This window comes from Ovis aries, chromosome 10 (genome assembly GCF_016772045.2).
Source record: "Ovis aries strain OAR_USU_Benz2616 breed Rambouillet chromosome 10, ARS-UI_Ramb_v3.0, whole genome shotgun sequence".
NCBI lineage: Eukaryota > Metazoa > Chordata > Mammalia > Artiodactyla > Bovidae > Ovis > Ovis aries.
This window is the reverse complement of record NC_056063.1, coordinates 32,123,301-32,139,677: the sequence shown is the minus strand read 5'-3', so window position 1 is coordinate 32,139,677 and position 16,377 is coordinate 32,123,301. Positions and strand designations below refer to the sequence as shown.

Sequence of the window (16,377 nt, the reverse complement as noted above, 5' to 3'; positions counted from 1 at the left end):
AATTAAGCAGCTAATAGTTTTTTGTTCTGTTTTTGTTTTTGGTCAGAGATCTTTCAAAAATTATCACAGAACAGCTTGCCGAGCAGAAGGTCAAATAATTGAGGTAGAGTAGAGACTTTCCTTGGTTCTTTCAAGTAAGAATTCCATCAATGTTTTGCTTTTGGGGAGGGGGTTATTATATTTCATAATTATGTACATTTTTATTTTATCACATTTGTAGAAAAAAGTTCAGTTTAACCAAGAGATTCTTTTGTCACAAAACTATCTCAGCTGTTTCTGTGGATATTATACATGGCACATATTTACAATGTTTTTACCCTTCACACAACTCTTAAAAATACACTCCTGGTAAACCTGAGGTAGTTCAGCCCAATTGTACTTGCTGATGTAAGGAAACCACGGCCAGGGAAAGGAGGCGCTGTTCTCCTTGCAGGTGTAGTTAAAGGAAACCTTTCAAGTATTGCAGAACCACTTCCTGCTTGAGATCCAGAGCAGAACAATCATCTGAGGGCAGTGGAAATCAGCTGAATTCATTTTTAAAAGAGAAAAAAAGGGTTTGTTTCAGCTTTAAATATGAAAGGATAAAATAGAAGATATTTTAGGGTGTACTTTGATTTTGTGCCGTGGACCAGTGGAGGGAAGGAGAGGCAGAGGAAGATGGGAAGAAAGCAGGGTGGTGGGAAGAGCCTAGTTGACACGAGGCTGGCAGTAGAGTTTAGTGGCTTTGTTGTAGTTCGATTGGAAGGTACATACTCTGTCGCATCCTTCTGTTCACCTCCACTGCTGACCCAGAGGATGCTGGTCCTCTTTCCTGTTCTAATCTGAGGTGTTAACAAGCATCTAGATAACAACTTTGTTCAGTTTGGCTGCAGGAGACCCTTCCAGAGGGCAGTTCTCTGGGTGGCCAGGGCAGAGTTACTCCATGCTCTGACTGTTCCCAAGCACCTTTAGTATCTACTTTCTTCCTCTCTTCCAATTGCCTTTTAAAAATACTTCCAAAAAACCACTTGTGCCTCTCGTTGGAGGTAAAATTTTACCATATCTGAAGAAATGTCTCCTTTCTTGTTAGAGTTTAAAAAATAGATTATTCCAATAAAGATTTTTTAAATGAATTCACTTAGAAAGTGTGCTGATAACAGCTATTCTCTGAGGCCTTTAATTCACTGTCATACAAAGATTAAAAGTATCAATTTATCACTGTCATTTAAAGATTAGAACTTTATCACAGTAATGATAAACTTATCAGTTGAGAAAAATTGATCATTCTTTTTTCCCCTTCCCTATGTTTTAGGTATTTCCCAACTACCACATCTATCCTCCAACTGCACCTCACGTTGCTTATATGCAGCCAAAAGCAAACGCACCTTCCTTCTTCATGGCTGATGAACTGCGACAGGTACGCTTTCAGAGTTCAGAGTGGAAACACTTGATGTCTGTTGTTCTTTAGCAAAGAACTGGAGAAACAACAGCACTCCTTTCAAATCGTATTATTTAATTAGATATGCTGTACTGAAGCAGATAGTTTGAGTTCTAATTGATACATTTATTTAAGGAAACGTGTTTTTCAAGACAATTGCAGGTAATACAAAACATAGAATAGCTATTTAAATAGACCACCATTTGCACCTCACATCCTGTGCATTGAAAAGCCTTTGAAGTATGTAAAATAATTTAAATGATTTCTAAACAAATTTTTGCTAATATCTGTAGTTGTTAGCTAATAAGTAATTTGGCCTAGAAAAGAACATTTTAAGAAAGCTCAAAATTTTCTACAAAGTAGGTTTTATAAAATAATTTAATTTTGTTGTTGTTAAATAGGTATTACTTGATACGTAGGATTTTATTTCACTCTTAGATCCTCAAAAATGTTTTTATTTCACAGAAGTAAGTTGCACCGCCAGAATATTGTTTGTGGAGTGAATTATTGACCACAGAGCTAGCTAGCTGTAGGCTCTGGGTTGTAACACTGCTACTTGAAACCAACTAGAGTTATGGGTAGGTCTACCTGGGATTGGAATTTAGACATTTTACCAGTATTGGAAATATTATTTCATGATGTTAGTATTGAAAAGTGAACATGCCAAAACTATTAATGGTTATGCTGCTGCTAAGTCACTTCAGTTGTGTCCGACTCTGTGCGACCCCATAGACGGCAGCCCACCAGACTCCCCTGTCCCTGGGATTCTGCAGGCAAGAACACTGGAGTGGGTTGCCATTTCCTTCTCCAGTGCGTGAAAGTGAAGTTGCTCAGTCGTGTCCGACTCTTAGCTACCCCATGGACTGCAGCCTACCAGGCTCCTCCGTCCATGGGATTTTCCAGGCAAGAGTACTGGAGTGGGGTGCCATTGTCTTCTCCGATGGTTATGCTAGTCAGTTACATTAAAAAGTCCATATTTCAGAAGCTGTGTTTAGATGTAAATGAGCTTACTTTCTTTTCTTAGGAGCTGATAAACAGACATTTAATAACAATGGCTCAAATCGATCAAGCGGATATGCCAGGTAAAATGCAAGTTGATTGATCCTTTTAAAGGAGAGTATAATCCTTATGTAGTCCCACAGTTTTTATGCTTTAAGCCAGCTAATTAATTACTCTTTAATGAATATATTTGTTTGAAATCTAGTTAAGAATTCCAAGATGCCCCATTGGTCATCTAGTGTTTTTCAAGTATTTCTACATGTGACAAGATTCTAGTTTATCCAAAAAATAGGCAGTTTTAGAATTTCCATTTGATTTATCTCACTGTGCACTAGAATGTTATTATCTTTTGAAACTTGACAAAGTATAGGTACTTAAGTAGGAGTGATTGTTGTTGTTATTGAGACTGTGGCATGCCTGTGTACTAAGGCTTTCTGTGTGTAAGTTTTTTCTTTGCAAAGCTCCTGTGGTGTACTTGCTAATATTATCACCTCTGTTTCGCTTGTGAGGAAACTAAAGGTAACAGCCAGGTTAAGTAGCTTGCCTCTAAGATCAGTGGCTAGTAATTGTCTGACCAAATCAGGGTTTAAACCTATATTCTTTTTGGCTGAATTGTAGTGTTTCTCAGAGAGCGTTAAAATCTCTTTCCCTAGCTTATTCTGTAAAGGCAAGATTAAATGTGGTTTAATTTAGCAAAACTTTATAAATAATATAGCAGGAATACATTTACTGTAGCAGTAATCTCAGTATACCTGGTTGTAATCAAGGACTCAGCACAGTCAACTGTGTATCTTGTTGACTGCTAAAGAATTCAGAGGAGTATCTCTGGCTATTATGTTTCAAGACTGATCTTTTCCACTTTAGATGGGCAGGAAACTTTTCTGTCATGGCCTTTGAAATGGTCATATTAGAATTTTCCTTACTATTAAGCATTGTCTTTGACGCCCTAGCCAGGGTAAAAAATAAAATGAATATGCTATTTACAGTAGTTTCAGAGTATCAGTACCTAGAAATAAATACAATAAAAGATATGTAACATCTCAGTGAGGGAGATTTACTGCTGCTGCTGCTGCTAAGTCACTTTAGTTGTGTCCGACTCTGTGCAACCCCATAGACGGCAGCCCACCAGGCTCCCCCGTCCCTGGGATTCTCCAGGCAAGAACACTGGAGTGGGTTGCCATTTCCTTCTCCAATGCATGAAAGTGAGGGTAAATATATAGAGTGAAATACTATACTCATGAATAGGAAGACATAATGGTTATCAATTTTTGTAAACTATAGATTCAGGACAATTTTAGTCAAAGCACATGAGTTATTTTTACTCACAGTACTAACACCTGCTTCATATTCTAACAGTTTAATTGTTAAGGAAGGGTTCAATCCCGTAAGACCACACCTGCCTCAGATATCAGCTGAAATGGGGTACCCAAGCTACTCAAACTTCTGTCTGGGCAACTACAAATTTTGGGGTTTTTACTGGATGCCCTCAGGTTTGGGAATAAGCTGGGATGACTCACAGAACTTGGGAAGACACTGTATGAACTATTACTGGCTTATTATAAAGGGTACAACTCAGGGAACAGCCACATGCAAGAGACATGTGGGGGCAGGGGGTGGGGGTGGGGGACCTCCTTGCCCTCCCCAGTGTGCCACCCTCTCAGTGCCGCCTCAGGCTCACCAACCGTGAGCTCTCTGAATCCCGCTGCTGAGGAGTCTTTATGGATGTTTTGTTGTTGGGGCATGTTGGTTACATCTCTGGTTCTTGGCAGTTAACTCAGTCTTCAGCTTCTCTCCCCTCCCTGGAAGGTTGGGAGATTGGCTGAAAGTTCCACTTCTAATCAAGGTTTGGTCTTTGTGTCTTTCTTTTTCAAAAATTATATTGCACATAACAGAGCTTTTCATAGTATATGATAGAATTTATCAGAAAGTGAAAGTTGAAGACTCCCTGCACCATTCTGAAGATTGTGATTAGGGTTCTGGTGTGTGGGGAGGCAGGCTTGGCTTGAGTCTGTAGTCCCTGCTGTGGTGTGGTAATGGCACTGGGCTAGACAGATGGACTACTGGGACAGGCTAGGGAGAAGTGACACAGGTGGCTAATCAGTGGGGACAGGAAAGCACTGGGAAAAATGGTTTTCTTTATGGTAGAAGATTGTATTATTACAGTTGTATCATCTCAAACCACATGCAAAAACTGACTCCAGATTAAGAATTTAGATGTCTAAAACAAAATGTGTAATATCTCTAAATGATAATACAAAGCTTTAAAACTCATATGAAATATATATGAATAAATTTAATGTTTCAGTAGGGAAGGATTTCCTATACTGGAGGCAAAGTTTGTTGACTCTTGAAATACTGATAAATTTTATTGAATTAAAGTTAAAAACAACCCAAAGATATCTATAGTAGAGAAGAAGCTTAGAAGATGTATACATGTTTGACAAAGAAAAGAAAATTAAAGCCACAAATTAGTAAGAGCCTTAAAAATAAAACTGAAAAGTAACCAAAAATAGGAATAGGTATTTCAAGAAAGTGGAAACTTACACAACCAAAAATTTTGAAGAAATGTTGAACATCATTGATGACTAGGGAAAGACAAATAAGATACCATTGGAAAGTTTAATATTTATAAGTGATAATCCAAATTGTTTCTAAGAGCTGAGAAATAAGAGTTGTGCTGTTACCAAAGGTAAATATTTTTGAGTTCGTGAAATCTAGTTCTTTTGTTGTGTATGGTGTCTGTTTTTATTGATTGTGAGACTGGTGTGCTCTATAGAGTGGACACACTATGAATCTTGACACTCTTCTAGAATACAGAGTGTTTGATATCAGTTGCTTGTGAATTTGGTTTCTTCTTTATTTCTTTGAGATCTGAGAGATTTATGAATGTCTGAAAGCTAAAGTCATCTTCTTATGAATTACTGTAGCAGTCCCTACAGAAGTTGACAGCTACCATAGCCTGTTCCCTCTAGAACCACTGCCACCACCCAACCGGATACAGAAATCAAGTAATTTTGGATACATTACATCCTGCTACAAAGCTGTAAATAGCAAAGATGATCTGCCTTATTGCCTTCGGAGGATACATGGTAAGGAAGATAATTTATCCTCTTTTAGGAGCATATTATTGAGGCTGAGATTATTCAGATATTCCTGAATGAGTTTTTTTAATTAACATGAATTTAAAGGATAATAAATATATTTATTGTTTCATTTGGAAAGGGATATATTGGGCTTCCCAGGTGGCTCAGTGGTAAAGAATATGCCTATCAGTGCAGGAGGCTTGGGTTTGATCCTTGGGTTGGAAATATCCTCTGGAGAAGGAAATGGCAACCCACTCTAGCATTCTTGCTGGGAGAGTCCACTGGACAGAGGAGCCTGATTGGCTGTAGTCTATGGGGTCCCAAAAGAGTTGGACACGATTTAGCAACTAAACAACAACAAGGGATGTATGCTGCTACTGCTGCTGCTCCTGCTAAGTCGCTTCAGTCGTGTCCGACTCTGTGTGACCTCAGAGACGGCAGCCCACCAGGCTCCCCCGTCCCTGGGATTCTCCAGGCAAGAGCACTGGAGTGGGTTGCCATTTCCTTCTCCAATGCATGAAAGTGAAAAGTGAAAGTGAAGTCGCTCAGTCATGTCCGACTCCTAGCGACTCCATGGACTGCAGCCTACCAGGCTCTTCTGTCCATGGGATTTTCCAGGCAAGAGTACTGGAGTGGCGTGCCATTGCCTTCTCCGAAGGGATGTATAACATGGCTCTTTTGGCACATTTCTGGGGAAATAAGGGGGAGATGTCATTTCCAGTTAAGCAGAAAATGTTCTGTTTTTCAGGTTTTCGTCTTGTTAACACAAAGTGCATGGTATTGGTCGATATGTGGAAAAAAATTCAGCACTCAAATATTGTAACCTTGCGTGAAGTGTTTACCACTAAAGCTTTCTCAGAGCCTTGTGAGTGATTTGTAATTGTCTCTCTGCTGGTGGGCTTCATTGTTGGAAGCCAGGTTGCAGTAATGAGCATTTGTGTTTTATTTCAAGCTCTTGTGTTTGCATATGATTTCCATGCTGGAGGAGAGACCATGATGAGCAGACACTTCAATGACCCCAACGCGGATGCCTATTTCACAAAGAGAAAGTGGGGTAAGGAGATGATGCAAGAAAGCTGGGTTTGACAGAGCCTTTGCTCTGGGAAAGAGTAGTTTTGTGTTTTAGAGTACTTGTAAGTTTAGCCCTATAATCATTCAGTTTAAAGACCATATTGCATTTTAAAAAGAAATACTTTAAAGAAATGGAGTCAGTGTGTAACAAGTTAGGAAATAATGTGTTATCTGTAGATGGAGATGAAGAGGGGTTACGAAAGACTGATGTAAATATCTGAAATTTAAGTAGCTGAGAATATGATAAAAGTTTTTTTCCTCTTGTTTTTTTTCTTTAAAAAATGTAAAGCTTTATGAGTAAAATGGTTTGGAAAATGCATTAAATTGAAAAATAATTCCTGTAACTTCACCACCCAAAGCATCATCATTATGAGTCTCTTGACATTTCTTTCTTGTCTTGGTTTTTTGTTTTGGTTTGTTTTGTCTCTTTTACATAGGCCAGTGTGACTCTCTGTTATTTATGTAATTATTTCCCTGAACAAATATTTTGCTTTAAGGTAGAATTCTGTGTTACTAAAGGAACTTCAAAATAAATTTTCAGGTAACTTCTACTTAAATGGGGAATATTTTCTTTGTTTAGTATTTAAAGAATTGTTTTATTGTTCATATATTGCAAAGAACTAAAATGTTATAATTACATTCTAACAAATGCTTATTGAAGGGCAAATCATTTTGAGTTAAAGTAAATTCATTTTGCGATGTCTATTAATTAGTTTGTTTTGGGGGAAGGAAAATGTATGTATCATTTTCTAGTTTGGGGGCAGGACAGTGTTAGCCTTTACGCTGAGGTTTTGTTACAGATTTTCCTGAATGTATCCTGAGAGAAAGCAAGGAGAGAAAAGACTGGAGTCTGCCTGGCATTATAGATTAAATATATTATTTCTGTTTGCTTGTAACTTTGCTTTCTGACAGTTGAAAGAAGCAAGCTGTGGTTACATGGCTGTTTTGCATTAAAAATCTGGTCTCAGAGTGTGGTCATTTTTTTGCTTTTGCCATGTCATCTGTAGCACACACATAATTTTGTTGAAAGGGATGTGGTATAACTTTTCCTATAGAAAAATATCGCTGTAGTTGTTCGTTTATTTTAGTAACAACAGCTGTGAAATGACTGTTGGCTTTAATTTATAGCTGGGTTTCTCAGCCTCAGCACTGTTGACATTTGGGGCTGGAGTAATTATTTTTGTAGGGCCATTCTCTGCCTTGCTGGGTGTTTAGAAGCATCCCTACCGTGTACCAGCTAGATACCAGTAGCAACCCCCTCCTCCTGTTGTGACACCAAAAATACCTTCAGACACTGCCAAATGTCTCTGAGGTGGCAAAGTTGACCCCTGTTGAGAACCACTGATTTATAGCACTCCTTTATAGTTTATTTTTTAAAAAATCTTAATTCTGCTTTTGGTGTTTGATTGTTTGGTATGTTTACATTTTCTTAGAAATCAGTTCATTTTCTAGTATTTGAAAGTATTGTTTGATGGTATTAACTCCTCTAAATTTATCATATATACTTTAATTTATAATCTCTGTTTTCCCAGTATGAATATTGAAAATGAAAAAGAGCCAATGTTTGTATAAACTTGTAGAGACATAGGTGGAAGTATAATGCTTTCTTACATTATGTAATTTGTTAATTTAAAACAAAATAAAAAATAGCATGTTGTAAGAGATATGCTAATAAGAGAGTGGGAATAATAATAGCGTACCTTATAGGTATTGTGGTAAAAGGTTTAAAATGACATAATGTGGGTAAAGTAACTAGATCAAATCTGGCATAAAGTATGCAGTGTATTTGCTACAAATTTTTTTTTTCCCTATTCAGTTCAGTTCAGTCACTCAGTCATGTCTGACTCTTTGCAATTCCATGAACCACAGCACGCCAGTCCTCCCTGTCCATCACCAACTCCTGGCGTCTACCCAAGCCTATGTCCATTGAGTTGGTGATGCCATCCAACCATCTCTGTGGTCCCCTTCTCCTGCCCTCAATCTTTCCCAGCATCAGGGTCTTTTCAAATGAATCAGCTCTTTACATCAGGTGGCCAAAGTATTGGAGTTTCAACTTCAACATCAGTCCTTCCAATGAACACCCAGGACTGATCTCCTTTAGGATGCACTGGTTGGATCTCCTTGCAGTCCAAGGGACTCTCAAGAGTCTTCTCAATATCACAGTTCAAAAGCATCAATTCTTTGGTGCTTAGCCTTCTTTATAGTCCAACTGTTATATCTGTACATGACTACTGGAAAAACCATAGCCTTGACTAGACGGATCTTTGTTGACAAAGTAATGTCTCTGCTTTTGAATATGCTATCTAGGTTGGTCATAACTTTCCTTCCAAGGAGTAAGCGTCTTTCAGTTTCATGGCTGCAGTCACCATCTGCAGTGATTTTGGAACCCAAGAAACCAAACTTATTAAATAGCTTTATTTGACCGCTTCCTGGTTGTCTTTGATGTTGTCTTGACATATATTACTAGAGCTACTTTTTGAGTCATTTAACATGGTTTTCCAGATGGTATTATCTTCAATTCTGTCTAAATTTGAGGGCTAGCAGTTTTTGAATTTTGTGTTGTGTTCTTCCCTGGAAATTTTGTCTCAGGTCATAAGTACTTATTAGCTGTTTATTACCATCACAGTTAACCATTTAACTGTGTTGCTTTTGTAACTGAATCAGAAAAGGTTTGTTTACAACCATTTGAATACTTGAATTTATAAGGTCATGTTCCCTGAAATAGTTACAGTATCTAGATTACATTTATGAGGCCCCTTTTTTCTTGATTAACAGCAACCTAGAAAATATATCAAGAAGCTCTTACAAGGTTGATAGAATCAAAAGGATTACTTTTCATGGTAGACTGGATTATTTTCATGTTTCAACATTACTACCCATAAGTGGCATAAGTTCGCTGTTTTACATTTATGTTTTCTTTTAACTGGACGTGGTTGTAATAGAAGAGGCTGGGCAGCATAAGGACAATAAGAAAACACTCCACAGAGATGTTGGTGGCGACTTCTGTTTCCCTCAAGCCATGGAAAGAATAGTTCCCACACACCTGAGCAGCAATAGAGACAAGGTTTAACCACAGTTTAAGAAAAATAAGCCCTTCAGTTCCTGTTTTTAATCAGAACTTGGTTCACAATTAAGTAGAAGTTCTTACTTCAATAATTTTTGTTTGCTGTGCAATAATTACAGTGGTCACAGAAAAGAGAAGCTCAGTGAGAGCGCTCCTACTGCTGGCAGTATAATACTGAGGTGTAATATCATACATAAAAAAATTTGGGTTTGTTTCTTGAATTCTTTTTGATCTGCATGTCTTAGTCTTTTAGTTAATTACGCAAAGGTGCCATTTTTTGTGTGTTTATAGGTCAACATGATGGACCGTTGCCCAGACAGCATGCTGGATTGTTGCCAGAATCTCTTATTTGGGCATATATTGTCCAGCTGAGTTCTGCACTGCGTACCATTCATACAGCAGGTTTGGCATGTCGCGTTATGGACCCAACAAAGATTCTGATAACTGGCAAAACAAGGTACTGGCATTTTGAACTCTGGCTTATTTATCAATCATCTAACCTATGACAGCTTAGTAAACATAGCATGAAAATTTGTTTTAATTCTACCTTTTCATATATTCCATCCAGAAGAACTGCTGTGACTTTGAGTTCATTTGTAAGTTTTTTTTTTTTTAACATGCTGAGTTTGTAATAGAATGCCTTGTTATTAACCAAGATCTTGTAGGGGTTTGGGAGGTATGTATGGTTAGGGTTGGGGGTATGTCAAGTAGTGTCAGTACAGGTTTCATATGTACATCTCTCAGTCTCAGATTTTGACATAAGTCCCATAATCTCGAGAGGCTTAGTCAGCACAGCCTGTTGGGCTACACCCCCAGAGTTCCCATTCGTGAAATCTGGGGCAAGGCCTGGGAGTTTGCATTTCTAACAAGCAGGCGATTGATGCTGTTGCTGCTGATTGGGTTTCATGCTTTGAGGACCAGTGATTTTACAGAGACCTTGACTTCACCAGCGTTTGATTTGAGTTGTTGAAATTTTGAGAGTTGTCTTGGGCAGCATAGCATGAGGAGCTCAAGGTCTTAGTACCAGATTACCTGGATTCATGTCCTGGCTCTGCTAGTTAGTTAACTAACAGCAAGTTACTTGTGTGTCCAGCAATCTATGAGACAGGTGCTGTTGTTATCTCTTTTCCATATTTCTAAGGTACCTGCCTCATAAGATTATTGAGAGGACCAAATTAATACATACATGTAAAATGCTTTGAATGTGCCTGGCACATCTTCATCACCTGTTACGAAGCTAACTGGTTCTCTTTTCATGCGTAACTAGTAAAGAAGCAGCTAGGTTTTGGGAAAAGAAGCAGTGACCTGGTAGTCAAAAAGCGCAAGTTGCAGTCCTGGCTTTATCCATTCCTGGCTTTCACAACAACCAAAGGCCTGTCACTTGAAGTCTGTGACGTTCTCTCTAACGTGGTGACTGGCAGGGGCTACATGGGGGTAGGGCAGGTGGAGGGACTGGCCAGGATGCTGAGATCCTTCCCAGTATCATAAGAAATGTTCAGTTTCCACTAGCATGTAAATTTTCAAAAGTCTCGTTTTAATTATTCTCTCTGAATTTTCTGATCTTTAAAGGTTGCGAGTAAATTGTGTTGGAGTTTTTGATGTTTTAACATTTGATAACAGTCAGAATAATAATCCATTGGCATTAATGGCTCAATACCAGGTGAGTAAGAATTAACATGGATATTTACTTAATAACTTGAGGCTTGAATTTTTTTAAGATAATTTTTTTTTATTTTAATAAAAGCATTTCAGAGTTTTAAATGTGGATTTCAGTTTATTCTGGGGGTGGTCTCTATGCAGACTTGGAACATGCATTTCTTAATCACTATGGTGTGTTCAGTGTAGCGCCCTTAGAAGTTGTAATATAGAATTAGTGACAGTGTCAGAGACTAGTTGTTCAAGTGAAAATACATTTCTATGAATAGGAAATTTGTCCTCAGCATAGATTAGAACACTAACTAGCTGAATGAAATACAGTAAATGACATTTTACTTAGTTTTCACTTTTTAGTATGTTAAAATCACACTTGTTGTTTTTACTTTTACAGTTGTCCCACTGTCAATCCAAAACTTTTATTTTCAGAGGAAAGGTGTTGTATAGCTATTTTCTAAAGGATTCTTTTTCTTTTCCTTAATCAAAACCTATCACTCACTTCTTGTACATTATCAGAATTCAGTTACAGTCTGACTTTATGGTAATATTGTGGACTGAGGTTCCATTGTGTTCTTAGCTATTTCATTCTTATTTCTTGATTAATGCAAGACATAGGTAAGAATCCACCTCTGCAAGTAGCTTTCAGTGTGGCTGCTTTTGCCTTTTTACTCTGTGCAAGTGATATAGCTATTTAAAGTCAGTATCTCATATCATTCTGTTTGTATTCATATTTTTTGAAGGATGTGCAGTTGTCATGTTAAGACAGTATTTGTTTTTGTCGTGTAAGGAGTTTTTGGTGTTTCTGAACATTTATTAACTTAGGGAGATTTGATGTAAGACAAAATCTCTTATTTACATGGAGAAACAAGGAAAATACCTTACCTTCCCACTGCCCTTCTCATTTCATTTTCTTTTCTTTAAATCTTTGAAAGATTTTAGTTTGCTTTATTAAAATTGAGACAAATTCAGAACAAAAAGGAAAGGCCAGGATGAGAATTAAAGTGTAAGTAGTGTGTGGTATTCTGGTCAGTTCATGCTTAAACCTCTTCCTTTGCTGCTGGACAGTGGACAGCATAGTCCTCAGACTTAGAGCGCCTCCTCCCGTCCTCAGACTTAGAGCGACTCCTCTCGTCCTGTTCAGTTGTTTGCAGCCTCTTCACAGCTTCCTTCCCCTCTGCTCTGGCCCACCTACCCCCAGCAGCTGCCAAGCTGTTCTGGTTGGTAGTGCCATCTAGTGGGCTCTATGTGGAAGAATCTGGCTACCCTCCAGTACCCCCATCCTCACCCAACCCCCACCGCTAGCAGCTTTCTTCTGCAGAGGGGAATTTGCTCCCTCTTTCTTATCCTGGTTGGTTGGTTCTTATCTACTTTCCTGCTTATCATCTGTCTTATACTTAGTGCCTAACTAATTGGCTTTGAAAATTTTCCTTCATAATCTTTGTGCTTCTGAAAGTGACAGGTTATTGACTGTTAAAATGCTAGTGATCTTTATATATCCAAGGAAGTAATACTAAACTTTGGGAGAGAAATTAGACATTATTTAGAACCAGTGCCATCAGCCTCTATTGCAAGTATTAGGAAACCCTCTGTCCACAGAACTGGTGTTGTGTTGTTTATGTGCAGCCTCATGGTACCTCTCCATTCCTCTCTCTTCTGAATATTTCCTTTTTCTTTTTAATTTCTAGTGAGAGATAAGACTAGTTTGATTTTGTTTTTCTGTAAGTATCACAGCAGGGGTGTTTTCCATTTTTTTATTTTCGAATGTCCTTTATTTGTGTTTTGGATTGTATCGTTAGTTACCTTGGAAAACCACGCTTCATAAGAAAAAGCAATTCCAGAGTTTCAAAACAAACAACTGTAAAACAAGCATTTGGGCCAACTGATTGGTAGGTTAGGAGCTGCCCCCATTCATAAACTTGGGCTACTTTCAACCAGTTATCAGCCTCCCTTTATTTTTCAAAGGCAAAGATTGTATCAGGTTTCCTTTCTTTTTTTTTGAAGTGAGTGTATATATGGATTTTCCATATAGCTTATGTAAGTAAGGTAAAGGAGAGAATTAATGGTAGTTCCTAGTTGGGGGGCTTATGATTTTACAGAGAAGAGGGTACATGAGAAAGGAGTGTATTGTTTTCTTGTAGTCTATTTTTCATAGTCTGTTTCAGACACGTGAATAGAGACTGACTTTCAGTAAAATGGACATAAGTAGAGCCATAGATAGAATCAGAGAAAAATCAAGAAGTCAAGAATCAGGAAGAAACTGAAAATGAGTTGGGGGGAAAGCCTCCAGAATTCAACAAATGGGGGGAAAGCCAGATGGAGGTAAGAAGCAAAAATAACAAACGGAACACTATTTAGCTGGGAATAAGGAAAGGAGAGTTACTGAGCGCTTAATGACATTACAATGTCTCTATCGAGCAGGACTTCATTAACCTTTTTTATTTGAAAAAATCTGTTCTCATTTAGTCTGGATTATGTGATGTGTATACTTCATTTCTAGGTGGGTATTTCCACCTTGAGTCAGCTTCAGAAAGGTGGCAGATGTACTCAGAGTCAGATGGACTTATTTCTTAAACCCATATAGTCTTTCAGCTATTTTGTGCTTTTGTTTTCCTGTTTTCCTATCTTGTAATAGGGGATGCTCTAGGTGGGAGATTTAGTTGTAGCATTGATTCAGGGTGGAGCTAAACTGAAGATTTTGCTATTTGAGGGTGGGGATGTTGTGTGTTGCTACATGCTGCTGAAATACTTAATAACAAGCTTAAGTTTGCTTGCTGATGACACTGAATTGAAGCACTTGTAGACTTCTACAGTTTGCTTTTCCATGTACTGATTTCTCTTGATCCACATGTTTATGATTTCCTTTATCTAACTTGGAATGTTTTATTGATCCGGAGAGAGACTGAGAGAAGTCCTGCCTGAGTTCAGTCACGGCTGTGGGTCCAGAGAGCAAGGATGGTGCCACAGCATTCATGCCCCTTCCTGTGGCACCTGCCCTCCCAGCCTGATCTCCAAACTCGGCCACTGACAGAGTTTTACACAGTTTCTCTGACATGAATCCTTGGCATCTCTTTTCCTGATCGATTCAGAGTTGTCTAATAATTAATTTTTCGGTTCAGAGTATCAGATTCACCAGTGCTAGATTTGAACTTTTTAATATTATTTTAGTTATGGAGTTTGATTTCTTTTTATTTTTTTACTCTTTGGGAAGGATGTTGTTAAGGATAGCTGTGTAGTCCTAAAGTTTCAGTAGCAATTGCCTTGAAATACTCACCTGGTTTTGCAAATAGCACCATTTATAAACTTCTACAAAACCAGTGGCTCTCAACCCTGGCTGCATATCTGAATCTCTTACGAAATTTTGAAAAATACCAATATGTAGATCTTACCCCAGACTAACAACAACAAAATAGGATGGAAGGATAGCCACTGGGTGATTTTTTTTTTTGGGGGGGGTGCTTCTCAGGTGAATTTTATTGTAAAGCTAGGTTTGAAAGCTCCTATGGAATATTTATTTATTCCATGAATAAACATGTATCCAGTAATTCAGATGAGATCTCAGATTGTGAAGATTTATGTGAGTTTTCTGTAGAAATTACTTCAAATGATTTCCTTGAACTCTAAACTGTCCATTGTCTTGGAGGTATATGATTACTGATAGTTAACCTGCCAAACAGGGCCACTTAGGTGACCATTCTGTTTCTAGGAGAAGGAGAATTATTATTATTCAGTGAGCTGTCTTTTAAACATTCTTTTGGAAGAAAGGCCTCAAAGAGGGAAATCTTTAAAACAAAGAAAGAAAATGAGTAGGAAATGAGGTGGTTACAGAGCTCAGAGATCGACTATAGTGTAAAAACCTGTCTGCTTGGAAACAAGGGCAGATGGACTGTCATGGAGGTTTACAGCATTGTTGATGTCTAGAGAATGTGCTCAGAAATCAGGTATTGCGGACATTGTGTTTGGAATAAGGGAATTACTTCCCTTTCAAATACACTCTCACTTTTGTGCATCATGGAGAATGAAGAAAGTGTTTGTCGTGACTGTGATGATCACTGAAGCAGCTGTTTGGTAACCAGCCTCAAATGTCCTGCCATAGTAAGAATATGAGCTTTATTTAAGTATAAACATTTAGGGGGAAAAAAGGACAGTAAAGCAGCGGTTCTGTAGGTGGCATATGAATTGTTTTGAATAATGTTTCTTAAAGTAGCCCCTAGAAGTACCTTCATTAGAATTACCTGGGTACTTTAAAAATGTTGGGCCTGTTCCCAGACCTACTGAGTGAGAATCTGGGGTAGAGCTGCTCAGAAAGTCTCTTTTTAATGAAGCTCCCAGGTAATTCTAATGAGCACCAATATCTAGGAACCTTGTGCTTAGTTCTTCAGCTTCTTTGTAAAGATGCTTTTTCCATGCAGGCAATAGTGTCAGTGTATTAAATTTGTACCTATGAAAGAAAAATTAAAAGTTATATTTATTCTTTCATGTCAGCAAGCAGATCTGATATCATTAGGAAAAGTTGTGTTGGCTTTGGCTTGCAACTCTTTGGCAGGAATTCAGCGAGAGAATTTACAGAAAGCCATGGAACTGGTGACAATCAACTACTCCTCTGACCTGAAGAATCTGATTTTGTAAGTTTTAATATAATGATCTTATGAGATAAGACAGAGATTTTTCATGACAGTCTTTTAACAGTGATTCTACTGAGTTTTAGTTTCCACTATTTAAAATCAGGACAAACATAATTAAATAATTTTTAATTTATTTTTATTGCTAAGTATGTATTTCTTGAAATAAGTTCATAAACCAGTGTGTTTAAATTAGTCATTGGTGTTTTAAACATTTCTCCAAAGGGTAGACCCCCCTAGAGCTGCATTAGTATCTATGAGCTACATATGACCTTTTAAATTTAAATGAATTACAGTTAAATAAAATTGAAACAATTCAGTTCCTCAGTTGCACCACGTACATCTTAAGAGCTTAGAAGCTGCATGTACCTTCTGGCTCATATACTGGACAGTGTGGACATGGAACATTTGCATCATCTCAGAAAGTCCATTAGACAGTGCTATTCTCCAGAGTGGTCAGTATCTTTGTAA

The 16,377-nt window shown here is 37.9% G+C and overlaps 1 protein-coding gene across 13 annotated transcripts in view; it reads left to right on the top strand.

Moving 5' to 3' along the window:
- The window catches only part of PAN3 (poly(A) specific ribonuclease subunit PAN3), a 122,862-nt gene that overhangs the window by 92,713 nt on the left and 13,772 nt on the right, over positions 1-16,377 (top strand). For 8 of the 13 annotated variants that reach the window (XR_006060977.1, XR_006060976.2, XM_060394473.1 and 5 more), the window contains 9 exons: positions 47-103; positions 1,292-1,396; positions 2,442-2,499; positions 5,344-5,505; positions 6,248-6,364; positions 6,452-6,553; positions 9,926-10,091; positions 11,204-11,294; positions 15,770-15,909. Coding sequence is in view for 11 of the 13 variants with exons in the window: in XM_060394473.1 (XP_060250456.1) it covers positions 47-103; positions 1,292-1,396; positions 2,442-2,499; positions 5,344-5,505; positions 6,248-6,364; positions 6,452-6,553; positions 9,926-10,091; positions 11,204-11,294; positions 15,770-15,909 (998 nt within the window). In the remaining 2 variants the exon portion in view is untranslated. The remainder of the gene's footprint in view (positions 1-46; positions 104-1,291; positions 1,397-2,441; positions 2,500-5,343; positions 5,506-6,247; positions 6,365-6,451; positions 6,554-9,925; positions 10,092-11,203; positions 11,295-15,769; positions 15,910-16,377) is intronic. The other 5 variants (XM_060394475.1, XM_042254852.1, XM_027973634.2 and 2 more) reach the window with 2 other exon arrangements.